At 40.1% G+C, this 26,922-nt stretch overlaps 1 protein-coding gene across 2 annotated transcripts; it reads left to right on the forward strand.

Annotated features, from left to right (window-relative positions):
* Nucleotides 1-26,257, forward strand: pfklb (phosphofructokinase, liver b). Of its 2 annotated transcripts, none has more exons than XR_009656675.1 (22): nucleotides 1-267; nucleotides 5,116-5,189; nucleotides 5,302-5,379; nucleotides 8,495-8,684; nucleotides 9,536-9,701; nucleotides 9,843-9,887; nucleotides 10,190-10,298; nucleotides 10,442-10,537; nucleotides 10,618-10,710; nucleotides 11,352-11,477; nucleotides 12,376-12,440; nucleotides 14,110-14,173; nucleotides 14,650-14,796; nucleotides 18,868-18,938; nucleotides 19,030-19,117; nucleotides 19,209-19,361; nucleotides 19,809-19,973; nucleotides 20,156-20,217; nucleotides 20,956-21,067; nucleotides 21,260-21,359; nucleotides 22,543-22,601; nucleotides 25,053-25,110. XR_009656675.1 is itself a non-coding variant. In XM_060941031.1 (22 exons), the coding sequence occupies exons 1-22, from the start codon at nucleotides 186-188 to the stop codon at nucleotides 25,421-25,423; spliced, it is 2,340 nt and encodes a 779-aa protein (XP_060797014.1). In that variant the 5' UTR covers nucleotides 1-185; the 3' UTR covers nucleotides 25,424-26,257. The 2 variants fall into 2 exon arrangements, 1 of the variants encoding a protein (XP_060797014.1); XM_060941031.1 differs by lacking the exon at nucleotides 22,543-22,601 and adding an exon at nucleotides 25,276-26,257 and having other exon boundaries at nucleotides 25,053-25,158.
* The last annotated feature ends 665 nt before the right edge of the window (nucleotides 26,258-26,922 follow it).

Consider the following 26,922-nt stretch of genomic DNA (forward strand, 5'->3'; position numbering starts at 1 on the left):
GGAGAGCAGCAGCAGTGAATCTTCTGAATGCTGAAAAGATCACTGCATGACCAACAGTGGTCTTAGCGAGGCAGACTTATCTGTTTTATCAGATTAAAAGCACCGGGTGTATAAATATTGCTGTAGACTCAGGATCTTGGAGATCAAGAGGTTACCAGGGTTTGTGTGCAGAAATCTTGTGCATCATGTTGGTGGATTTTGAGAAGCTGCGGATGGCAGGAGCTGGGAAAGCCATTGCTGTTCTCACAAGTGGTGGAGATGCACAAGGTAGAAATTAATGACTCTCTCTCTCTCGTGTGTATGAACCCAGTTAATGGCTTGAACATGCTATAACCCCTTAGTAGTGGTGTAGTGATTACTGAGTTTCATGTTAATCATTAGCTTTTGTCTAGAAATATACCATGCAGATTCATTCGCCCACTTAGCCAAAGGAATTCAGCTCAGTCTTGGTGAACTTGCATGAACTTCTCATCCTTGCTGCTTTTTAAGCTTCTCTGGGTTCAGTTCACGGTGAAGCATTTTGAATGGAATATATTTGACATTCATTTACAATGACTGCTATGATGTGGTGCTTTTTAAATACTGCTGTCTAAACCTTATTAAAATGGGTTTTACCCTAAATTTCCTGCAGCGCATTAAATTATAAGATGATTGTATAAGAGACCGGAGGGAGTGTTTACGTAATTAGTGCAACATCCTGTCACGTGCAGTGGGCGTGTCTGACACATACCAGGGTGCTGTTTAATTTCTCTATCTTTAATCCCCCCTTCCGCAAAACGCATGCAAAGAAATTTCAGTGCTGATCAAACTGTATATCTATCTGCGTATCAAAACATGGTCAAGGCTATCTAAATGTACATATGTTAAATAATAACTTCCATAATGTAGTGATTTTGCAAAAAAAAAAAAAAGATTATATATAATATAAACAGCAAGAAAAGGCACAACACCACTTATTTGGCATCATCAAGTAGTCCAGGTTCATGAATATGCAAATGAGGAAAACATCACTAAACCTACTCATCATATCCACTCACTTTTCAAAGTATACTGTTTGTATTTGCATATATAGAACATAAGGAATAAAACATCATCTGACTCGCTGTTATGGGGAAATAATCAATGATGATGGTGGTGTGATGCAGCCCAACATGAAGCAGTGTCACTGTTACCACCCTGCTTTTGATTATGTTCCATTAACAAGACATGCTGAAGTGTTTTATCCCTCTTATACCATGGAAACTTTTTATTTTTATTTTTCATGAACCTGCTATAGGTCATCTAAATGTACATATGTTAAATAATAACTTGCAGTATCTGGTGATTTTTGCAAAAATATGCCTTTTCACCATTTCTAGTTGCATTTAATGTTGTGGAATGTTGACGAGACAATTTAGTTAATGTAAGATCACTTAAGCTATGAGCAGTTTTTCACCAGCTTCAGCTTTCTCTCTCTTTATGTTAATAAGATACAGTTTGTCTTATTTAGAAACTAGGAAGCTCAAGAATTCAACAGCACTGTGGTCTAAAGCTACGATCACACTACAGCTTGCGATGCTTTTGCAACTGGTTACCAATGAAAATGAGGTGTTTGGTGGCAATGCTTCCTCGAGCTTTGAGGAGTATTCCCAAACCCATCTGCAAATATTCGCCGATGAAAACATTGCCACCAAATTTCAATGTACAGTGGGGTAAAAAAGTATTTAGTCAGGCACCAATTGTGCAAGTTCTCCCACTTAAAAAGATGAGAGAGGCCTGTAATTTTCATCATAGGTACACTTCAACTATGAGAGACAGAATGGGGGGAAAGAATCCAGGAAATCACATTGTAGGATTTTTAATGAATTAATTGGTAAATTCCTCTGTAAAATGAGTATTTGGTCACCTACAAACAAGCAAGATTTCTGGCTCTCATAGACCTGTAACGTCTTCTTTAAGAGGCTCCTCTGTCCTCCACTCGTTACCTGTATTAATGGCACCTGTTTGAACTCGTTATCAGTATAAAAGACACCTGTCCACAACCTCAAACAGTCACACTCCAAACTCCACTATGGCCAAGACCAAAGAGCTGTCAAAGGACACCAGAAACAAAATTGTAGACCTGCACCAGGCTGGGAAGACTGAATCTGCAATAGGTAAGCAGCTTGGTGTGAAGAAATCAACTGTGGGAGCAATTATTAGAAAATGGAAGACATACAAGACCACTGATAATCTTCCTCGATCTGGGGCTCCATGCAAGATCTCACCCCGTGGGGTCAAAATGATCACAAGAACGGTGAGCAAAAATACCAGAACCACATGGGGGGACCTAGTGAATGATCTGCAGAGAGCTGGGACCAAAGTAACAAAGGCTACCATCAGTAAGGCAGCTGGGCCATAGAAGGTTCACGCTGCACGCTGCATGCTGCACGCTACACGCGTGTAAAGAAAAGTGGACAAACGTAGCATGACTTGCTCTGGGCCATAGAACGGCGTTCACGTTGCACGCTGCACGCTGCACACTTCACGCGTGAAGCGAGAAATGAACATGCACACTTTTTTCTAGGCGTGAAGATGGAAATTCCAGTCAGTGCATGCGGTCACCGCCGCGCCAGCCAATCAGAACGGGTCTAGGGAGATAACTCTATGCTTTCAGGGGAAAACTTCAGAAAAAATATAATTGAATGGTATAATTGAAAAATAGTTCTTCATCGGGATTGTCAAGCAGATTATAGAATGTTCGGTGAAATTCACCACGGGTTTCTCTCAGAAGGAAGTGTTCTCGGCTCCAAATTCTGTTCCTTTTTCTCTTCCTCTGTCTCAGTAAAAGCAGAATGAGGCAATCGTCGTCATCCGAAGAGTCCATATTGTTGGTTACTCGGTCAAAGTAGAACAGACGCAACACGTGAACATCCAAGCATGAAGTTTAATGGCCCAGGGTCCGGTTCTTCACGTGAACGTGTAGTGTGCAGCATGCAGCGTGCAGCGTGAACCTTCTATGGCCCAGCTGCCTAACACACTACGCTGCCAGGCACTCAAATCCTGCAGTGCCAGACGTGTCCCCCTGCTTAAGCCAGTACATGTCCAGACCCGTCTGAAGTTTGCTAGAGAGCATTTGGATGAGCCAGAAGAGGATTGGGAGAATGTCATATGGTCAGATGAAACCAAAATAGAACTTTTTGGTAAAAACTCAACTTGTCGTGTTTGGAGGAGAAAGAATGCTGAGTTGCATCCAAAGAACACCATACCTACTGTGAAGCACAGGGGTGGAAACCTCATGCTTTGGGGCTGTTTTTCTGCAAAGGGACCAGGACGACTGATCCGTGTAAAGGAAAGAATGAATGGGGCCATGTATCATGAGATTTTGAGTGAAAACCTCCTTCCATCAGCAAGGGCATTGAAGATGAACCGTGGCTGGGTCTTTCAGCATGACAATGATCCCAAACACACTGCCTGGGCAACGAAGGAGTGGCTTCGTAAGAAGCATTTCAAGGTCCTGGAGTGGCCTAGCCAGTCTCCAGATCTCACCCCACAGAAAATCTTTTTGGAGGGAGTTGAAAGTCTGTGTTGCCCAGCGACAGCCCCAAAACATCACTGCTCTAGAGGAGATCTGCATGGAGGAATGGGCCAAAATACCAGCAACAGTGTGTGAAAACCTTGTGAAGACTTGCAGAAAATGTTTGACCTCTGTCATTGCCAACAAAGGGTATATAACAAAGTATTGAGATGAACTTTTATTATTGACTAAATACTTTATTTTCCACCATAATTTGCAAATAAATTCTTTAAAAATCAGACTGTGATTTTTCTGGATTTTTTTTCTCATTTTGTCTCTCATAGTTGAGGTATACCTATGATGAAAATTACAGGCCTCTCATCTTTTTAAGTGGGAGAACTTACACAATTGGTGACTGACTGACTAAATACTTTTTTGCCCCACTGTATATATTGAAAATTTTCACGATTTTTTTGGTCACTCATGAAGCAGAGATGCACCAAAAAACAACTTGTGAAACTCTGAGAACATTTGCTGTGCATCGCATTGGCGATGTTACCAATTTTTCATCACCAAGTATTCGCAAACCCATCGCGAGCTGTAGTGTGACCAAGGCCTTAGACACTGAACCCAGATTTTCCAAAGAGCTTTTCATTGTCTTTTTTTTTTTTTTTAAATACATTGTGAAAAAACACTTCATTCACTCATTGTTGTATTGATCTTCAGCAATTGCTTTATCCTGGCCAGAATCACAGGCAAGCAGAAACGTGCACTTCTGGAGCAATGAGGAGACAGAGTTCATGCTCATTCAGCTTAAGGAGTTGAATATATTAAAATTCATGGAGGGGAGAAAAACGCGCAATGGAGAACACGGAACTGATAACTTTGTTTACACTCTTGAATAGCTCTTCTTCATGACGACAACCGGAAGTGTACCAACACGATGGGGCGTGTTGCGCCACCTGTGGCTCGGGTGCACAATGCACCTCACACAATAGCCCGATTTCATTTGTGTGCATGTAGGATTGGATTTCTCTGGCACCCTGCTGGGACCTTCAACTCGATTACTGACAGCAGCTCGATTTGGATGTGCATGTAAACGTAGTCAGTGACTCTAGAGCCTGTCCAGGGAACACTGGGTGTGTAGCCTGGAATGGATGCCAGTTCCATTCACACATAGGTGCAGTTTAACACAGACAATCCACATACTGTTTTTGGAAGGTGGGAGGAGCCTAGAGGAACATGGACATGTGGAAAACTTGTTCTTCACCATAATGATGCCCACAAAACATTGCAGATTTTCCTAATCATTTAAAAAATGTAACCATTTATAACACAAGTCATGAGAGCTTTTAATATCTACATGTGCCTTGTGTCTGATTCAGGACAGTCCTGATGACACAGGCTTCGGTTACATGCTTTAACAGCCAAAAAAGGCAACTTAAACGTGAATCTCACAATAATTCAAGGTCTTAAAATGAGCAACAGGATCTGCAGTCAGAATGTAATCAAGTGTATAAAAGAAAAAAATAGAAAGACTCACTCTTGCTTCCTGACTATTTAATAATAAACAATTGCTAGTCCAGTGCATATTTGATGGTATGCAAAGTGTGTGTGTTTTGTGTGTGCATAATGTGTAGGAATGAATGCAGCTGTTCGTGCTGTAACACGCATGGGTGTTTATGTTGGCGCCAAAGTCTACCTGATCTATGAGGTAAACGGTTTATAGAATGCAGTGAATATTTCTCATAACTCCTACAGTGGTCTTTTATATATTCACATCATGAACTGGTTTTAGTAACTGATTACAACATATTTCCTCCAAGGGTTATCAAGGACTTGTGGATGGCGGTGACAACATCAAACCGGCCAACTGGCAAAGTGTGAGCAACATCATCCAACTGGTAGGTCTGGATATTCCATCTGTCTATCTTATCTTATGGCAGATCTGTCCAGCTAGAAAAGGATTTCCTCCTTGTTTTTATTGCAGTGGAACATTAGTACATTGTGTCTCTCTATCCAAAGCTGTCTGCTGCCCTACTGAAGGTCATTGCTCACGGCACTGAGAGGATGGGATTGAGATTATAAGAGGGAATGCTGAGTGAAGGGATTAAATCTGTGAGATTAGGACGGTGATCCTCAGCATGGTTCACTTCCTGTTCTCTAACATAGAAACAGGACGTTAAGAACATGTTCTGTCACGCCACCTCGAACAATTTGTGTACATGCATGACGTTTCTAGTGGACAGAGCTGCAAATGACCGGGAAATATAAAGAAGAGTGGAAAAAAGTTGGCAATAATGGTTAGGTTAATAACCTGAGCTCTAATTGTCTTACTATGCGGAGAAGATACTTTATCAAGAAACCACTTAAATTATTATTTTTTTTAAATGCACTTTACATTAAATTTAGTTTTTGTATAGACTGACTGACTTACTGCCATCTGACAACAGTTGGTGACCACATGAAATCCTTTCGCCAACGACTTCGATCCTTCATAGCCACCAACAGCTCCTCGCCATCAAGACCAGAATCATTTTTAATGACATCCTTCAGAGTTAGTCAGGGATAACCAATCCTTCGTTTCTCCTCGGGTTCCCAGAAGACGACAGAAGTTGCAGGTCCCACATGTCGCATCACATGGCCAGTGAGGGCAAGGTGACGTTGCCTAATTAAAGTAGTTAATCTTGGTAAGTTCCCATAGAGTTGGCTGTTGGTCAAATGGTCAAGCCAGGACACATTCTTTACTACCCTGAGCATTCTTGTGTAAGTACTGTCAAGAGATTTCTCAAGTGACTTTGTGAGAGTCCATGATTCACCACTGTAGAGGAGGATGGTTTCAACTGACTAAAGATGCGAACCTTGGTCTCAGTACAGATTGGGGATGCCCACACCTTTTAAGAGTGCATTTAGAGCACCCCAAGCTTGTGCTTTCCTCACTTCAATATTGTGTGCTGTACCTGTCCAACCGCCCAAATACTTGGTCAGTGACTGACTTTTTTTTTTATTTCTGAGCCATCAAGAGTGTGAGGAGGCTCTTCACAGGAGGGATTATAATGGATACATTTTGTTTTTGAGGCATTAAGATGGAGCCCAACAGCTTGTGTTGCCATTTCTACTCTGGAGGAGGGCCTCTACATTCCGAATCAGGTTTTCCATTAAAGCGATGTCATCAGCATAATCAAGATGAGCTAGATGGTGAGCTGGGTGACAAGAGCTGCGATGGCGCCTTAGGATGATTCCATCTGAGAATGAGATGGATTGATGTAGAGCATAGTTGAGGACAATGCTGAACAAAAAAGGAGCTAGAGGGTCCTCCTGGAGAACACCAGAGTTAATTGTAAATGGTGTAGTTTTGCCCTCAGGGGTTAGCACTATCGCTCCAGTATCCATGTACATTGTCTTGACAGCATTGATGATAGTAGGAGGTATGCCATATGCTTCAAGAATCTTGAACATCCTCTCTCTGCTGATTGAGCCGAGGGCCTTCTTGAAGTCAATAAATTCAATGGCTACTTCTTTATGATCATGCAGTTATTCAAATGGCGTAAAGCAAGAATGTATGTTGAATGCTGTGGACGGAATCTGTTTTGATTGGAATGCAACAGCTTGTCAATGATTGGTCTGATCTGATCTGATTTAGCAGAAGCCGGTTGTAGATCTTGGCAGCTACCTGAGTAATGCCTCGATAGTTATCTGTGAATCATAGATTGCGGAAAGGCGATCTGTATAGAAATGATTGTTATTCATGTTACATATGGAGTAAGGCTGTTTTTCTGTGTGTTACTGAAGCTATGAAAAATGTCATTTGCTTATCATTCTGTAGCTGTATTAAAGAAATGTTTGACAAAGTAAAAATTTCTATCCAAGTGTAGCCTTTTAGCCAGTGGGGTATTGGAATATAATGTCTAGTTCTTAATTTGTCCTATGAGGTTAATATAGTTAACAAGACCGTCAATGAGGCGTAGCTCACTCCAGCCCCGTCTAGTCCAGAAGGAATGATCTAAAGTGGGCCACCTTGCACTCTCAACCAGTCCATCTCAAATATTTGCCTGAAAGAATCCAAAACGGCAAGGAATTTACCGAGAAGTGATTTTTGTTGAACTGCTCATTAAGGCTTAATTAGTCTATAACTTCATTAATGATTTGTAATTAAGCAAATCTGGTTAGAAGTTATATACACTTTCGGGAACCCTACCTTCATTCCAGAAAGAATCAAAATCGGTGAGGAATTGAGGAAGAGGAAGCGATTTGTGTGGAAACTGCTCGTTAGGGCTTAATTACTCCATATCATCATTATTAATTGTAATTATGCAAATTTGGGTAGAAGCTATATGCACCCCAGGCAGACTCCCCTTCCTGCCAAAAAGAATAAAAATCAGTGAAGAATTGAGGGAGAAGAAGCAATTCTCGTGTAATGTGAACGACACCGGACAGACGATGGATGACTGAAAATACATGATGGCATAAGCTCATTGTCTGTTGGCTGGATGAGCTAACTAGTCTATCTTCCTCCAAATTGTTTTCCTATAAATTTATAGCCAAGTCATCATTTATTAGCTCATCCGGTTGACAGGCGATGCCATCATGTGTTGTCCGTCATCCATTTGGCGTTATCCACATTTCATGAAAATTGCTTCTCTCTCAATTCTTCACCAATTTTTGATTCTTTCTGGCATGAAGGTAGGGGTACCTAGGGTACATATAACTTCTGACCAGATTTGGTTTCTCACGGGACTGGAGTGAGCTACGCCATCGTTGAAGGTCTCCTTCATCTTCAGTACCAATTTTATCCTGGATCTGGCACCTATCACAGGAACATTGCCTAAAGCAGGAATACACACTGGATGAGATGCCAGTCCATCCCAGGGCAACACACAGACACACGCATTCATGCCAAAGGGCAATCTAATCTATCCAGTACCCCTGTTGGCATGACTTTGTGAGTCTGTCTGTACACACACTATCCCAGAAAGAGTTTTTAAAAAGTTTAAAAAGAGTTTTTGTCATGTCTTTCAGGGTGGCACAATTATTGGCAGTGCCCGCTGTTCAGATTTCACTACAAGAGAGGGTCGTCTGGCAGCTGCCTTCCATCTGGTGCAGCGTGGCATCACTAATCTGTGTGTGTGTGGTGGAGATGGCAGCCTCACTGGAGCCAACATCTTCCGCAGTGAGTGGAGTGACCTGCTGGCACAGCTCGTCCAGGAAGGTAACTTTCAATACCCAGAACAAAGACAAGCAGATAATTTACACTTGTTTTTTCATTATCCATCTGTGCATCTGTGTGGGATTCTCATTCGTGCAATAGCTCAAGAACGAGTGGTTGAATGATTGTAGGATACATGTGTAATTATTATTGCACCCCAGTCCATGCTATTGGTGTCAAATTCTAATTTTTTCTTATTTTAAAAGGCTGCCTTAATTGATTTTAAAATAAGTAAAATTTGCAGGAAACAGTAACTAATCAGGAAAAAAAAAAATACACATCCCTATCATTGTATACCTTTTATATCGGTAGACTGTAACACCTTTTTAATACCTAAGAATATAATTAGTAGAGTTTCTACAAGTGAGTGCCACAGCTGATTTTGGAAACTCGTTGTAAGACAGAAACGGCACTCTCTGTCTCTCCCCGTAATTCATGGCTCCTCACAAATGTCCTTTTCTTCTATTGTGTAGTTTCCGCTCCATTTACTTGACTGAATCCACATCAATGGCTGCCTTGTCTTTTCTGTAACACAGGCTGTACTAAACTTTGTGGCCCTTTCAGATGAGGGTTTAGAGGCAGAAAATCTTTTCAGTACCGATCTGTTCTGGAGATCACAAAAGCTGGTGATCTGAACTTAAAACTCTGACAACGTTTGTCTGTTCATTAAATGGCAATATGTCAAGAACTGTCTCTGCCTCAGGTTGGCATGGTCAGTAGGCTTTCAGTGACTTGAATTGTGCGTGATGTGTAATACAGTAGTTTGTACTGTTGTCTGGAAAACTTAAATACACTGTAGCTGAACATGGGGATGCAAGTGGACGAAGGTAATCATGTTTGTTTTGTGTTTTCAGGGAGAATCGCAGACTCATTGGCTCAGCAGTACACCCATCTGAACATTGTGGGTCTTGTGGGTTCTATTGATAACGACTTCTGTGGAACAGACATGACCATTGGAGCTGATTCTGCCTTGCATCGCATCACGGAGGTCATCGATGCAATCACCACTACTGCACAGAGGTACGAAATCATAAACCTGCACACACGACAATAGTCTTGATAATAATAGAGTAAGTTAAGACCCTACACTGTTTTTGCTATAGTATAGCTATATAACCATTATATCCATTGTTAGATAAAGCTGTGTTTTAATTTTTGTAGTCATCAGAGGACATTTGTGCTGGAAGTGATGGGACGGCATTGTGGGTAAGCACAAATTCTGATTTTTTTTTTCTTCACTTGTTTGTGCCCTGCAGTAGCAGCTTGACAGTTTTGCATAGTGTCTAGGTTCAATTTGGTATAAATTAATTGCTTACATTATATAATATTTAACTCCCTCACTGCTAGTGAATGTACTTGAATTGCAGAGCATCATACATGTGATATGTCTTGCTTTGCTGCAACTGGTAGACTAGTTACTGTTTAGAGTGTTTTCACAACTTAGTCCAGTTGGTTCTGATGGATCGATGTAGGTCTGGTACTGTATTTTGATGTGCTGTGGCTGGCAGGTACCTGGCTGTTGTGTCAGCTCTGGCATCTGGTGCTGACTGGGTCTTTATCCCTGAGGCTCCTCCAGAGGAAGGGTGGGAGGACCACATGTGTGCTCGTCTGGGAGAGGTGAGGCTGGAGAACAGCAGGCTTTGTTTTTATCATTCAAATCCTAAAGAATTATACAAGGTATCAATGTTCAAAAGAACACTACTGTCTTGTCCTGTGTATATAAAATAAGTTTGCATGCATGTGTCGTTTCCCCCCCACAGAGCCGCAGTAAGGGCTCCCGTCTCAACATTGTGATCATTGCAGAAGGAGCTATTGATAGACATGGCGAGCCCATAACCTCCAACTACGTGAAGGATGTAGGTCTGAGTCTTTTCTCCTGAAAGCTGTTTTCAGTGTTTATTCTCAGTATTTTTTTTTTCCCCCTCTCAATTTTTAGTTAGTAGTGAACAGACTGGGTTATGACACTCGGGTCACAGTGCTGGGGCATGTACAGAGAGGAGGAACACCCTCCGCCTTCGACCGGGTGCTGGTGAGTGTGAAGTGTTAACAGTTTGGCAGGGGAAAAAAATGAAATATACTCAATGTTCCACTTGGATCAGATCAGCCAAGACAGGTCTGAAGTTTCCTTCCTTAGTTTTGCTCTGGAGCTACAAGACTAAACTATATTTATATGCTCTTTGTACAGCATTTTGATTAATAGATGCTGTTTTAACTGTGCATTTTAAATAAAATTTACTTACTTATGTACTGACGTAACTAACAAAGTGGAAGTTTATTTAATCCAAAATCTGTCCCATACATGCATTGCCAAATCTCCATATACTGTATCTGCTTTGACTTGCATTCTAAGGGATGGTCAGTATTTAAAGATTAAAATTTAAGAATTATATAATCTGCATAACTTTTCAGGTTCAGTTTTTGTCAGGCTTTCATTTTCTGGTTTTCATTTGCCTCATATTTATAGTTTAAAAAAAAAAACTAAGCAAATGGACACAAAACATGAGTATGTGGAAAATTTATTTTTCCCCCCAAATTAATTCATTGACGAGCCCATCTAGTGAACAGAGAATGGAGCTTAGAACCTGAAAAGAAAACACCCTTTTATTTATTAAAAAAAAAAATTAACGTTGATGACCATACATTCTTCTGTCTGTATATCTGTTTCTAAAGAGCAGTAAGTTGGGGGTTGAGGCAGTTGTGGCCCTGTTGGAGGCAACTCCAGACACTCCTGCATGTGTGATTGGACTGTCTGGTAACCAGGCCATGCGTCTCCCTCTTATGGAGTGTGTTAATATGGTGAGTGGCTAGATGTGCTAAGCTAATCGAGGCGTACTCCAAGAGACTTGCAGTTGTAATTGCAACAAAAAGTGGCGCTACAAAGTATTGACTTTTGGGGGGATGAATACCCACCCATGCACGCTCCAGATTTCTGTTTTTTCAACTTAATTATTGTTTGCGTCACAACAAAACAAAAATTTTCACCTTTAAAGTTGCAGGCATGTTGTGTAAATCAAATGGTACTTACCTCCCAAAAATCCATTTTAATTCCATCTTGTAATGCAACAAAACAGGACAAACACCAAGGGGGATGAATACTTTTGCAAGACACTGTATGGTCCATGTATTATTTCATAGTTTTGATGTCTTCAGTGTTCTACAATGTAGAAAATGGACAAAATACAGAAAAATCTATGAATGAGTAGTGGTGTACAAACTTTTTTTTTTTGACTGGTACTGTACTTCACCTGGAGTTGTAAGGTGGATGCACCATGTATCTAAGGATAATAATAAGCCAATTAAAAAGCATGCTGTTATGTAATATGAAAAAAGACATCAACATTGTGATGTTTTCAGTAAGGTGATTTAATTGTTTAACATTTTTGAGTCTCCAGAGTCAGCACTTAGTAACAGTCAGTAGGTTTTCTCCAGTAGTAAAGTCTTCAGGATGGAGGCTTTCTAGTTTCTCTGTTACATGACAAACTGCAGAAACGAAATAATTTCTCATGCATTCCACAACATTAAATGTAATCTATAAACTGATTAAAAATGTGATGTCATTCTTTAGTTAATTTAAAAAAATCCCTGTTTATTATTAGACTAAACCATGAACCCAACAAATTGAAAAACCATGTTGTTAACATGTGTAGAAAACAGGCAGCAATTTTTATACATCATGTTTCCACTCTTTGTTTAGACGAAGGAGGTGCAGAAAGCCATGGATGAGAAGCGATTTGATGAAGCCATTCAACTACGTGGAAAGTGAGTATTGTGAATAGATATGTTTGTCTATCTGTGAGTCTCTGAATATTTCCTAATGTCTCCAGAGGTGGACAAAAGTACCCAACTTCATTACTTAAGTCAAAGTACAGATCCCACTGGTCAAATGTTACTTCGATACAAGTGAAAGTTCATCTCATCTCATTATCTCTAGCCGCTTTATCCTGTTCTACAGGGTCGCAGGCAAGCTGGAGCCTATCCCAGCTGACTACGGGCGAAAGGCGGGGTACACCCTGGACAAGTCGCCAGGTCATCACAGGGCTGACACATAGACACAGACAACCATTCACACTCACATTCACACCTACGGTCAATTTAGAGTCACCAGTTAACCTAACCTGCATGTCTTTGGACTGTGGGGGAAACCGGAGCACCCGGAGGAAACCCTCGCGGACACGGGGAGAACATGCAAACTCCGCACAGAAAGGCCCTCGCCGGCCATGGGGCTCGAGCCCGGACCTTCTTGCTGTGAGGCGACAGCCACTACACCACCGTGCCGCCCCACAAGTGAAAGTTGTACAGTCAAATTTTTACTTAAGTTAAATTACTGAAGTACTTGCTTTAAAAAATACTTAAGTATTAAAAGTACATTTTCTGTCAATGCATCATTGTATCATTGCCACAACGCTTAAAACCTAATGCCGTTACCAAAGACAGAAATGTGAATTCACAAAATGAACGCATGCTGTGCCATCAAGGTGGTTTAACATTAAGCTAGCTAGTCAGTGAAACTCCACCTGACATGCTAGCAAATGCTTTTCAAACTCTAAATCATATTGGTTAGCTAACATTACAAGAAAAGAAAGATTTCTGCATTCTGTTTATTTGGCAAGATTATGCTAAAACGTATTTCTGAAAAGACTTCAGATAAGTTAACGTTATTCATGTTAGCGTAACTCTGTTTTTACATCCTAACTTATGGTGTCCAGGTTAACTAGCTATGTGTGAACGTTAGCCGTGGACAAGGCTACGGCAACTTGGCGGGCAAATCAATAGAAAGTCATTTGACTAAACAGACTGCATAGCTATTGCAACGTTATTGCTAGCTCTAAAAGCACAGACAACTTCATTGCAAGCTTTCTCTTGGAATAAAACATTTAAATATGCTTCTGCAGGTTGGACGATGAGTTTTCGTAGGCCGTGATGTGGCTTGTTTTTGGCAAACAAAGCAAACATTTAAAATGAAACGAATCTTTAATCCTTTCAGAAACATGGGTTCTAGCTATAACCATGGGTGCATGTATTCCCCAGAAGTACCGCCTTCTTCTATTCTGCCATCAACTGATCGTGTTAAAATAATGCTGCTGAGAAATCATTGAACCTGAGTTTATACAGTCTATGGACGTGACGTGACCCTAGAGATTACTGATAGGCTCTCAGTGTCACCTGCGGAAAAAAAACAACACGTTTTCGAAAAGAAAAGAAAAAAACATCCACTTTCAAAGCTGCTTCATAGTAACGAGTAACAAGGACCTTTACAGAAATGTAGTGGAGTAAAAAGTACAAGATTTGTCTTTCAAATGTAGTGAAGTTAGTCATAAGTTTCCAGAAAAAAAAAAACCTCAGGTAAAGTACAGATACTCAGAGTGTACTTAAGTAAATGTACTTCTGTACTGTCCACCTCCTGAATGTCTCATTTTCCTCATTGCAGGAGCTTTGAGAACAACTGGAACACCTATAAACTCCTAGCTCACCAGAAACCAGCTCAATCAAAGGTAACGAAAATATCCCTAGTTTGTTTACACCTTTAGTCCTTGCTTAATGACATTTCAGTCTTTTATTCCACAAGTAAAATGTTCTTGAGTAATTTAGACCAACAAATTGTAATGACCCTTATGTTTAGGCATTTTTGTTCACTAAAATGCATACATTAAAGAGAGAGAGAGACTCCACTGACTCTTTGTTAGGGACTCCTGGCGAAACAATTGCGTTTTACCCTGTTGTGTAAGATTCAGAAGAGTGAAATTGCTAGCACAAATGCAAAAGAATATGGAAGCTTGATTTATTTACTTTCTTTTATGTTTGCAGCATTTTGTACATCAGGTATTGTTATAGCACTGTTGATTTCCCAAATTGGTCAGGTGCTGAGGCAAAAAAAAAAAAATTTCTCCCCTATTCTTTTTGTGGTTATTTGTGCTCTTTTTTTTTTCCCTCTGTTCATCCAGCTCATTCTTTCTCTCTTGCTATTCAGAGTGAACATTCCATGGCGATTTTAAATGTAGGTGCCCCGGCAGCTGGAATGAATGCAGCTGTCAGATCAGCAGTCAGAGTGGGTCTTGCTCAGGGCCTCAGAGTTTACACAGTCAATGATGGTTTTGAAGGTCTGGCCAAAGATATGGTAAGCTCCAATGAGTGCAAGGGCCACATTTGGGTTTTTGTTTCCTTTCATTTACAACCTTGTTTCCAAAAAATTGGGACACTGTGTAAAATGTAAATAATGTAATGTTTTCCAAGTCATGCAAACCCTATATTTAATTGAAAATGGTATAAATACAATATCAGGGCGGCACGGTGGTGTAGTGGTTAGCGCTGTCGCCTCACAGCAAGAAGGTCTGGGTTCGAGCCCCGTGGCCGGCGAGGGCCTTTCTGTGCGGAGTTTGCATGTTCTCCCCGTGTCCGCGTGGGTTTCCTCCGGGTGCTCCGGTTTCCCCCACAGTCCAAAGACATGCAGGTTAGGTTAACTGGTGACTCTAAATTGACTATAGGTGTGAATGTGAGTGTGAATGGTTGTCTATGTCTATGTGTCAGCCCTGTGATGACCTGGCGACTTGTCCAGGGTGTACCCCGCCTTTCGCCCGTAGTCTGCTGGGATAGGCTCCAGCTTGCCTGCGACCCTGTTTGACAGGATAAAGCGGCTAGAGATAATGAGATGAGATAAATACAATATATCAGATGTTGAAGGTGAGAAATTGTATTTATTGCCAGTAACATGTTTCAAAAAAGTTGGGACAAGAGCAACAAAAGACTGGAAATGTTGTGTTCTATATAACAAAACTAATTGGCAACAGGTCAGTAACATGACTGGGTATAAAAGGAGCATCCCAGAGAGGCTGAGTCTCTCAGAGTAAAGACGGGGAGGGGTTCACTGCTTTGTGAAAGACTGCATGGGCAAACAGTGCAACACTTAAGAATAACATTCCTCAACTTTAAAATTTCAAAGAATTTGGGGATCCCATCATCTACGGTACATAGTATCATTAAAAGATTCAGAGAATCTGGAGGAATCTCTGTACACAAGGTACAAGGCTGAAAATTGACATTGAATTAAACAGACAAGATTATGTAGTGGAAATCATTGTGTGGGCTCAGGCACAGTTCTGAAAAACCATCATATGTGAAAATAGTTAATCACTGCATCCACAAATGCAAGTTAAAACCATATATAAACAATATTCAGAAACACTAGGCCCAAGCTCATTTACAAGGGACTATGGCGAAGTGGAAAGCTGTCCTGTTTTCTGATTAATTTAAATTTGGTGTCCATGATTTCTAAAAATCATGAACACTATGTCCTCCAGGCTAAAGAGGAGAAGGACCATCTGGCTTGGTCTCAGTGCACTGTTCAAAAGCCAGCATCTGTGATGGTATGGGGGGCATTAGTGCACAAGGCATGGGTAGCTTGTGCATCTGGGGAGGCTCCATTAATGCTGAATGTGATACAGGTTTCAGAGCAATATGCTGCTATCTAGGTGACCTCTTTTTCAGCGAAGGCCTTGCTTATTTCAGCAAGACCGTGCCAAACCACATTCTACATACAACCCCAATTCCAAAAAAAGTTGGGACGCTGTGTAAAGCATGAATAAAAACAGAATGAGATAATATACAAATCATGGAAACTCTATATTTCTTTGAAAATAGTACAAAAACAACATATCAAATGTTGAAACTGAGAAATTTTATTTTTTTTGAAAAAATATATATGCTCATTTTGAATTTGATATCTGCAACAACTTTCAAAAAAGTTGGGACAGGGGCAACAAAAGACTGAAAAAGTTGCATAATGGTAAAAATAATAATAATTTGGTTAATTGGCAACAGGTCAGTAAGATGATTGGGTATAAAAAGAGCATCCCAGAGAGGCGGAGTCTCTCAGAAATAAAGATGGGGTGGGGTTCACCGCTCTGTGAAAGACTGCATGGGCAAACAGCGCAACAATTTAAGAATAACGTTCCTCAATGTAAAACCACAAAGAATTTGTGGATCACGTCATCAGTGGTCCATAATATCATTAAAAGATTCAGAGAATCTGGGGGCGTCATGGCTCAGGTGGATAAGGCAATATACCATAAATCCGGGGACTCGGGTTCGATTCCGGCCCGAGGTAATTTCCCTATCCCTCCCTGTCTCTCTCTCCCGCCCATTTCCTGTCTCTACACTGTCCTATCCAATAAAGGTGCAAAAAGCCCCCCCCAAAAAAAAAAAAAAGATTCAGAGAATCTGGAGAAATCTCTATATGCAAGAGACAAGGCTGAAAACTGACACTGGATGCCTGTGATCTTCAGGCCCTCAGGAGACACTGCATTAAAAGCAGACACGTGTCTGTAGTGGAAATCACTGTAAGGGCTCAGGAACACTTCAGAAAAACCATCGTGTGTGAAAACACTTCATTACTGCATCCACAAATGCAAGTTAAAACCAGACACAAACAATATCCAGAAACACCGCCCCCTTCTCTGGGCCCAAGCTCTTTTATGATGGACTGAAAGAAAGAAAGCACAACTTTATTCATCACACACTTGTGAAATTTCCTCTCTGCATTTAACCCATCTAAAGCAGTGAACACACACATGCGCGTGCACACACACATACCCAGAGCAGTGGGCAGCCATGCTAACAGCGCCCGGGGAACAGTTGGGAGTTAGGTACCTTGCTCAAGGGCACCTCTGCCCAAGGCCGTCCCATGTTAACCTAACCTGCATGTCTTTGGATTGTGGGGGAAACCGGAGCACCCGGAGGAAACCCACGCAGACACGGGGAGAACATGCAAACTCCACACAGAAAGGCCCTCGCCGGCCAATGGGTTCGAACCCAGAACCTTCTTGCTGTGAGGCGACTGCGCTAACCACTACACCACCGTGCCACCGAGGCGAAGTGGAAAACTGTCCCGAGGTCTGACGAATCAAAAGTAGAAATTCTTTTTAGAAATCACGGACACCACGTCCTCCAGGCTAAAGAGGAGAGGGACCATCTGGTTTGTTATCAGTGCACAGTTCAAAAGCCAGCATCTGTGATGGTATGAGGGGGCATTAGTGCACATGACATGGGTAGCTTGTACATCTGGGAAGGCTTCATTAATGCTGAATGATATATACACATTTCAGAGCAATATTCTGCCATTCAGACTAAATCTTTTTCAGGGAAGGCCTTCCTTCTTTCAGCAAGATAACGACAAATCACTTTCTGCACATATTACAACTGCATGGCTCCGTAGTAAAATAGTCCAGGTGCTAAACTGGCCTGCTGCAGTCCAGACCTGTCTCCCATTTAAAACATTTGGCGCATTATGAAGTGCAAAATACAACAAAGGAGACCCCGAACTGTTGAGCAGCTGAAATTATATATCAGAAAAGAACGGGACAACATTTCTCTTTCAGATCTACAGCAATTGGTCTCCTCAGTTCCCAAATGTTTACAGGGTGTTGTTAAAAGTAGAGGTGATGCAACACAGTGGTAAACATGCCCCCTGTCCCAACTTTTCTGAAATGTGTTGCTGGCATCAAATTCAAAATGAGCATATATTTTTCAAAAAACAATAAAATTTCTCAGTTTCAACACTTGATATGTTGTCTTTGTACTATTTTCAATGAACTACAGGGTTTTCATGATTTGCAAATTATCGCATTCTGTTTTTATTTACAGTTTACACAGCGTCCCAACATTTTTGGAATTGGGGTTGTATATTAAAACTGCATGGTTCCGTAGTAAGAGTCCAGGTGCTAAACTGGCCTGCCTGCAGTCCAGACCTGTCCCACTGAAAACATTTGGTGCATTATGAAGTGCAAAATATGACAAAGGAGATCCTGAACTGTTGAGCAATTGAAATTGTAGATCAGGCAAGAATGGGACAATATTTCACTTTCATAACTACAGCAATTGGTCTGCTCAGTTCCCAAACATTTACAAAGTGTTGTTAAAAGTAGAGGTGATGGAACACAGTGGTAAACATGCCCCTGACCCAACATTTTTTTTTAAACATGTTGCTGACATAAAATTCAAAATGAGCATATATTTAAAAAAAAATTCTGTTTCAACATCTGATATGTTGTTGTCTTTCTACTATTTTCAAGGAAATATAGGGTTTCCATGATTGATTTGCAAACCATTATATATTTATACTTTACACAGCATCTCAACTTTTGGAACTGGTGTTTTGCAAGTATGTATAGATGATTTTGAGTTTTATCTTCAGGTGACTGAAGTGCATTGGCATGATGTCGCAGGCTGGACCGGCCAGGGAGGCTCACGGCTTGGGACTAAAAGGTCCGTTTCTTCTCCTTGAGTATTGCTTGTTTTCCTTTTTATAAGTCTGCAGTGATCAGGTAACATTGCTTTTGACTGCTCTTAATTTTAGAACTCTGCCAAACACTTGCATGGAAAAAATTGTGGAAAATATTGGCAAGTACAACATCCAGTCGCTTTTGGTTATCGGTGGATTTGAGGTATAAATGCTACAGAAATACGTGTGTGTGTGTGTGGTTTTTTTTTTTTCTTTTTTTTTCTTTTTTTAAACTCTATGTCTGACCCTCACAGGCATATGAGGGAGTTCTCCAGCTGGTGGAGGCACGGGGATGTTATGATGAGCTCTGCATTGTCATGTGTGTGGTTCCTGCCACTATAAGTAACAATGTGCCTGGGACAGACTTCAGTATTGGAGCAGACACTGCTGTCAATGCTGCTATGGAGGTCTGAACACTTGTGTATATGTACATATTTTGAACGGTATGAATTTATAAACTTTCGCAGTCAGCAAGGATGCCAACTGGGGTCTTCGTATAATATTTTTTTGCAGTCACAGAACTGCACACTAATGTATGTGTGGTGGTCTCAGAAAACCTATCAGATGTGGATGTGCCTGAGCTCTTTAAAAAAAGGGGGGGGGGGGGGGGGATTTGACCAAAATCAATTTTTTTTGCAAATAATGTATATAAGTAATATATCTTTTAGCCATAATGACATGGAAATGTTTTATTTAGGACTAATTTCTAATCATCCTGTTCTAATTCAGTTCAAATCTTCAATGTGGGGTGGGTGGTTTTTTATTTATTTATTTTAAAAGCTTATAGTTTTTTGCAAGACTATTTCCCAGTAAATCACTGCTAATATAGTTGTTTTTTTTACCTATTCCCTCAGAGCTGTGACAAAATCAAGCAGTCTGCTTCTGGAACCAAAAGGCGTGTCTTTGTTGTAGAGACAATGGGTGGGTTTTGTGGATATCTGGCAACCACTACAGGCATTGCTGTAGGGGCAGATGCAGCTTATATCTTTGAAGAACCTTTTAGTATCCATGACTTAAAGGTACATCCTGCCAATTTTATCTGAACCTTGCAGTGTAATATTAAGATGTGCCAGTTATTCCTGTTCCCTCGCTGTAAACTCAAGAACCATTGCCTATTAATGCTGAAAGTAATATTTTAATGCTACGTATTACTCCAGAAAGCTGTGATCAGGTTAAATTTGATTGCTTTTAATTTTGTCAGACGAATGTGGAGCATTTGACAGAAAAGATGATGAATGACATTCAGCGGGGCTTAGTGCTGAGGTAAGACTGCATGCATCCAAATAAAAAAATGCATCCTAATAGTCCACATTTAAAACATTTGTAAATTCACTCATTACTTTAAATGTGTGATATTCATTACTTGTGGTGCAGTTTTTCTCTGTTTTAAACCAGTTCATACTGGATTGTGCATATATTATATGCACAAAATAACCTGGAGAAAATTCATGTATTTTCTCAATCTCTGATAACTGTTTTAATCCAGTATAAGATGCTGTAATGTGCAGTTTACATAACCACTCAAATAAATAAATACATTTTATTTATTTATTTATTTAAAAAAGCCATTTTTTGGTCTACAGCCTTTCCTTACATATGCTTAAGACTTGCACATTACTCTGTGTGTGTAATATAATATATACGCGCAGTACAAATTATTATTTTTAATAGTTATAATTTTTTAAAATGTAGTATTATGGCCAGGTTCCCTACCTGAACTGATAATCGCATCATCAGTTTTTCTTTGGTTAATCAGACACAAGGTATGCCACCACTCTTGCCAGAGCATTTGGGGGTTTGGTGCCTTGCTCAAGAGCACTTCAGGGAATTAAACCAGCAACCTTTTGGTCCAAAGCTGTTTCTCTAACCGTGTGTGTGTGTGTGTGTGTGTAAAAAAAAAAAAAAAAAAAGTAAAAAATGTATATCTCAAACATATGGTCATTGATTACATCATGGTGCATTATAGGAGTGGATTTAACTTGGTTGTCGTCTTTTGAGTAGAAATGAGAAATGCCACAAACACTACACAACCGAATTCATCCACAAGTTGTACTCAGCTGAGGGGAAGGGTGTCTTCGACTGCAGAGTTAATGTACTGGGACATTTGCAACAAGTAAGGAAACTGGTGGGGTGTGGGTTTTTTTTTTTTTTTTGGGTGGCCTTGCAGTCCTCACTGCTTTTACTTTTTATATAAAATATAATCAACACATTTCAACCAACTGGATTCAAGAATTCAGCAGTGCTGTGATATAAATCAATTGTTATTTAGTTAAACAAGCCAACATGTATAATATTGTTTTTCCAGGGTGGGGTTCCAACACCCTTTGATAGGAACTTTGGCACCAAAATGGGTGTGAAAGCTGTGTTGTGGCTCATTCAAAAAATGAAAGAGACCTACAGAAAAGGTAAGGGAAACAAGACAATATCTTAACCTGATGGATCTAGATATTTACAAAATTCTCCTTAGTAAGTGCACAGGTCATACAGCGATTCTGTGGTGCTTGTGTGAGACATTTTGAATATGAGCAATCCAAAATATTGTAATCGAAGTTCTACTGTGTTTATTACGGAAAGAAATACACAAAGTTCCTTCGTACCATCATAAATACTAGACTTGGCTAAGCGTCATGTCTCAGTCTCACATAGCTGGAATCACTTTGCGGTAGACACCGGTAGATGATTTTGGACCTTCTGGGGGCCAACCAGAACATGTTCTGGACCCTTCTGTTGAAATATGTGAGAGCTGGGGAACTACCTTGACAACCGGGAGGGCATGGCTTCCATCCCCAGAAAGTTTGGTTGTGTTGAAAATTGCCATGGGTCAAGCGCCAGATGAATTCGTGCATCACATCCTTGAGGCATATGTGAGGCTTATGTGGGCTACTGGGGGTTACCGCAGCATTCCATCAGAACCATCGAGCTCAAAATGGTCACGAAACAACATTCTGCAGAAAGTGAAAAGTTTGCCTCGGGGGCGTGGCTTATTTTGTCTTGCTGTGGCTATGTCGTACTGCAGCTGTGAAAACTGTACACACTGCTGTCATTACTGTATGGCCATATGTCACTATCTGTTGTTGCTGTCATGCAATTGGTCTGAACTGCGGAGGCTACTGCCACCTAGCTGTTGTTATTATCAGCAACCGTAATGGCATCTGTCGTTGCCGGCAGTGTTTCCGGTGTCTATTGTCGTGGCTACCATGGCTTCATTTGCATATTTACGCCACCCAAATTTATGGGATGGATCATCTCCAAAATCTGCCAGAATGGCCACTGTAGCTCCAGCCATGGTTCTCACGGATAACTGGCTGTATGTGACCTTGGAGTAAAGGACTTGTTTAGAAATTTAATTGTGATGCTTTATTATATTCATTAGATGTCATCTGTCATTTTGGCAAAAGTTAGCTAAGCTGCATGGCTGTTTTTTAAATTGAGAATAGACATGAGTCGCTTTCAGACCAGGGGAACTTTTTCATAGTTCTTGGAACTATTGGAGGAAGTTCCCCCTTTTTTTTGTGTGTCTGCAGAAACTGAGAACGATTATAGTTCTTAGAATGCTGTTTTGAAAGACTTCTTAAATTTCTACTTCAGGGTAGATACTCTCCTGTCACAAGAGGAACCATGAGTGATGCAAGTGCATGGTGGTGCAGGTGAAAGTCTATGTTGATTTGGTCAAACACGACCTAATGCAGTGCCCAGTAACCGCCATTTTTAAAAATCTGTGTAAAACGTTAGCCATGTAAACAGCTCTTTATGTTTGCATTTAAATAATGAAGAAAAACCAACGGACAAATAGATTGACCGTGAAGTCCGGGCTTTATCAAGCCCATATGTGATGGAGTAAATGTAGTGCAATTTTGACACTTCTAAGCGAAATAATATAAAAATCTTCACTCGCATTTCCTGCTAATGTCATGCAATCAAGCTGGCTTCCATCACTTCAGTGTTTCTACTGACCATTGTTTCATGCAAACAGGAAAAAAAAGCACTTGAAGGTACATAGTTCTCAGGGGAGCTCCCTAGTTTGTAGTTCCTCTCAAGAAGTCCCTATAACTGTTTAGTCCAAAATTGCCTATATACAGTCCCACCCTTCAGTGTCATTCCCCCCATGCCACACCCATGAAACAAGTGAATACATGATGATCGCTAGTAAACCAGAATGATAAAGAAGTGCAAGAAGCAGAACTTTAAGAATTTATTGGTTGATGATCCAGCTCAATAGATTTTCAAATATTTTGGGGGGTTTTTTTGTCCTGTTTATGGAGCTAAATTATTGCTTGAATATGAGAAGTTTACTAAATAAAATTACAAAAAAATTGACCTAAAATATATTGTCCAACTTTATAGGGATTTTTTTTAATGTAAAATAACTTGAATAGATGAATTGGCATAGAACCATCACTATTTATGGTATTATAGTTGATTTTACAAAATGTAATCTTGTGCTGTAAAAAATGGTGGGCTGATTTTACTTAAAATTAGTGTAACACTTTTGCATCCATAATTTTATGTAGAAAATGCATACATTTTTGGGTCCTTTTTACACACAAAATTAAACTGACTTGACTAAAAAAATCTGAATTTCACCTCATGTCTTTACTTTAAAAAAAAAAGTTTTCTCCAGCCAGTAAAATTAAGCTGTTTTCATTTAGACTTTCTTAATATTTTAAGTTGTACATGTGTAATATCTTGGTTAAACATTACTACTATCGCTACTTCTGCCACAGTGAAAATCTATAGCACACAGATTTTCTTATATGACAAGTTCACAATCACTATATAATAACAGAACTTTCAAATAATTGTGTCCAGAAAACTAGACCAGCGGTACTGATAAGTAGCAAAAGCACACAGGTGCAAACTTGCATCAATGACAGAATTCACGATATAAACAAATAAAACCCAAGAAGTTCTAACACGGTCATATTTAAGAACATCTCTAGTAAAAGACCGAATTATTTGAAAAACTGACCCCACTTAGGTTTGCTAATTTATCAGTGCTAGCTCCACTTTGATAGCCTAGGCTGCCTCATGTTCCCTGCCAAGCCAGCCTTACAGTCAAAACACCTTTTGATGTCGATAAACAACACCCCGTAAAATATTACATGTCAATTGTTTGAAACAAGCGAACAAAAAAAAACCCTCATAACTGTAAACATGTAAAAATTAACAGTCTGATGTGCTCTTACCTATGCAATTCTTCCTTTCGGTGTCGTAGCAAACGGTCCAAATGCTTCGAAGTTGACGGAATACGGTCTAATGGTGTGGTGTCGGAAGATCTCAGAATATTTAGTTTAGTGTTCCCAAATCTCCTGAACATAGGTATTGCTAAAAAGTATAGACAATGTTTATGTAAAACACCTAATAATGAGCTGTACTTATCTGAACGTGGCTCAATTAAAATAATAAGAGCATGTTGGGTAAAATCTTCTCTCTTTTTATGACCAATTTTTACTGGGCTGGAGAAACTTTTAAAAAGAGTGTAACTTGGGGGGGGGAGAGGTTTTATAGAAATTAAAAATGGAATTATTCTTTTATACAAAAAAGGGAGATTTGTGAACACAAGGCACGTGTCTGTCTCATCTTTCTATCAGTGTTACAGAAAATCTGCATCTCATCTCATCTCATTATCTCTAGCCGCTTTATCCTTCTACAGGGTTGCAGGCAAGCTGGAGCCTATCCCAGCTGACTACGGGCGAAAGGCGGGGTACACCCTGGACAAGTCGCCAGGTCATCACAGGGCTGACACATAGACACAGACAACCATTCACACTCACATTCACACCTACGGTCAATTTAGAGTCACCAGCTAACCTAACCTGCATGTCTTTGGACTGTGGGGGAAACCGGAGCACCCGGAGGAAACCCACGCGGACACGGGGAGAACATGCAAACTCCACACAGAAAGGCCCTCGCCGGCCCCGGGGCTCGAACCCAGGACCTTCTTGCTGTGAGGCGACAGCGCTAACCACTACACCACCGTGCCGCCAAAATCTGCATCATGATAGATAAAATGAATAGATGCACCAAAAGGCATTTGAGTGTTGGGGAATGTACTGCATGCATGTTAATGTTTTCACACTGTCCTTTCCCATTCCCAGGACGTGTGTTTGCCAATGCGCCAGACACGGCATGCGTTATCGGCATGACCAGAAAAATGATGTCCTTTAGCCCAGTCACAGAGCTCAAAGACCATACAGACTTCGAGTGAGTCACCACATTTCTCCAATAATTAGTACTAATGTGTGTCACGATACTTAGTTTTGGTTTCACTGAATGCAAAAGAGCAATTTTACAGCATCATTTTGCTTTGTGTCCCTGCAGACACAGGATGCCAAAGGAACAGTGGTGGTTAAATTTGCGTGTCATGCTGAAAATGCTAGCCAAGTACCAGACTCACTTCGAGGAATATGTTACAGGGGACATAGAGCATGTGACCCGCGGGTCCCTCAGTGTAGAGACAGGATTCTGAAGAGCTCAAACCAGGCACCAGCACTAACAACCCTGACTACAATAATTACTGATTATACTAATTACAGTATATCCCAGATTCATCTCTTCAAAGTCAATAAATCCAGTGACAACCATCAAAACAGTGCTTACCTCGGTAGCTTATTTTGTTTACCTATTATGTTTTTGTGCCCTCATGACATGCTTTTCATCACGTTTTCTGTGAATGTCAGTCTAAAATACTGGATTTCTTTCCTCTACTCACAGATGGAAGTGTGGCGTGTTTGTATCTTTTGATGTCAATTTAGTGTTAAATACCGTAACAGTACATGTGTATTATGTAGTATTTATTGTGAGTCTAGTCATGGAATCATGGCCTGTAATTAAAATACTGCAAAATAATCTGAAATTACTGGAGGGGTTTTTAAACTGAATTCTAAATTATAAATGCATTAAAACTATAACATTTTTCTAATATTCGCTAGATCTGTGAAGCAACAGATCTCATTTCAAAATGAATTTATCAGCCTTTGGAAGAGAAGTCTAAATGTTTATAAGTACAGTTAGTGTAACTTGCTATTTTTTTGGAGATTGAAGTTCACTTTTTAAATTTGAATGAATGCTGTTTTAGGTTATATGTTCTAGTTATGCTTTCCAATGAGCATTTTCAACAGATAGCAAAATATGTTTTGATGATTTGGTCAATTATTGATGATTCCATATTGTATAAGTTTTGTTTGTATGTTCATTTGACAATTCAAATCCACTGTAACATGCAATCTGAGTGATCAGCTGTCCTTTCTCTGTTTATTTCATTATTCTGTAGGAATGTTAATAAATTGCATTAATTGTTGTATTTACTTTTGTCCTGGATTTAATTTCATAAACACAGAGCTGACGACAAAAAGATCAGTGGGGTATTCCAAGCACATGGTTTAGTGGCAAACCTGAGGAGGTTTTGAATAAGTGGTAACCCTCACCATTGAAAAGCCCCGTGGCTTTGTTTTGCTAGGAGAATGAAGCCGTATGGCTCTTCTATTAGGAGAGTTATCACCTTATTCGGAGTTAACTTACTCAGGTTTAGAGACAAACCTACCGTAAGTAAGTTAACCTAAATGATAGCTAGTTTTAAACTAAGTGGTTCAATAAATATATCGTATGCAGGATTTGTGGACGTGAACCTGACAAATCCTGATTTACATCAGTTTAAATTATGCCTTAATTCAATTATTTTGTTAAATATGCTCATTTAATTTATTTGGTTCATCCACATCACATCTACTTGGTAGTGTTAAAAAAAAATGTGCACTGTTTGTCATGGATTGTTAAACCCATGAATTTGTCATGGGTTGTTAAGCTTTTTACAGCCAGGGTCCCTTTAACTGTTTAAAAAAAAATCACAGATCCCCTCAGTACAGGTTTGTTTTTACAAAAAAAAAAGATTCATAATTAATGTGTACAGTAATATTTTGGCTATTTATTGGAGCCAGAGAGGTTATTTATTTATGAAATTTCCACATA

Source organism: Neoarius graeffei, chromosome 15 (genome assembly GCF_027579695.1).
Source record: "Neoarius graeffei isolate fNeoGra1 chromosome 15, fNeoGra1.pri, whole genome shotgun sequence".
Lineage (NCBI taxonomy): Eukaryota > Metazoa > Chordata > Actinopteri > Siluriformes > Ariidae > Neoarius > Neoarius graeffei.

Bases quoted from the DNA above. Each gene is read 5' to 3' on its own strand.
- pfklb (XM_060941031.1), top strand. From the start codon at position 186: ATGTTGGTGGATTTTGAGAAGCTGCGGATGGCAGGAGCTGGGAAAGCC. The intron at 8,685-9,535 runs GTAACTTTCAAT...TTGTGTTTTCAG, and splicing joins GGCACAGCTCGTCCAGGAAG to GGAGAATCGCAGACTCATTG. The intron at 11,478-12,375 runs GTGAGTGGCTAG...CTCTTTGTTTAG, and splicing joins TTATGGAGTGTGTTAATATG to ACGAAGGAGGTGCAGAAAGC.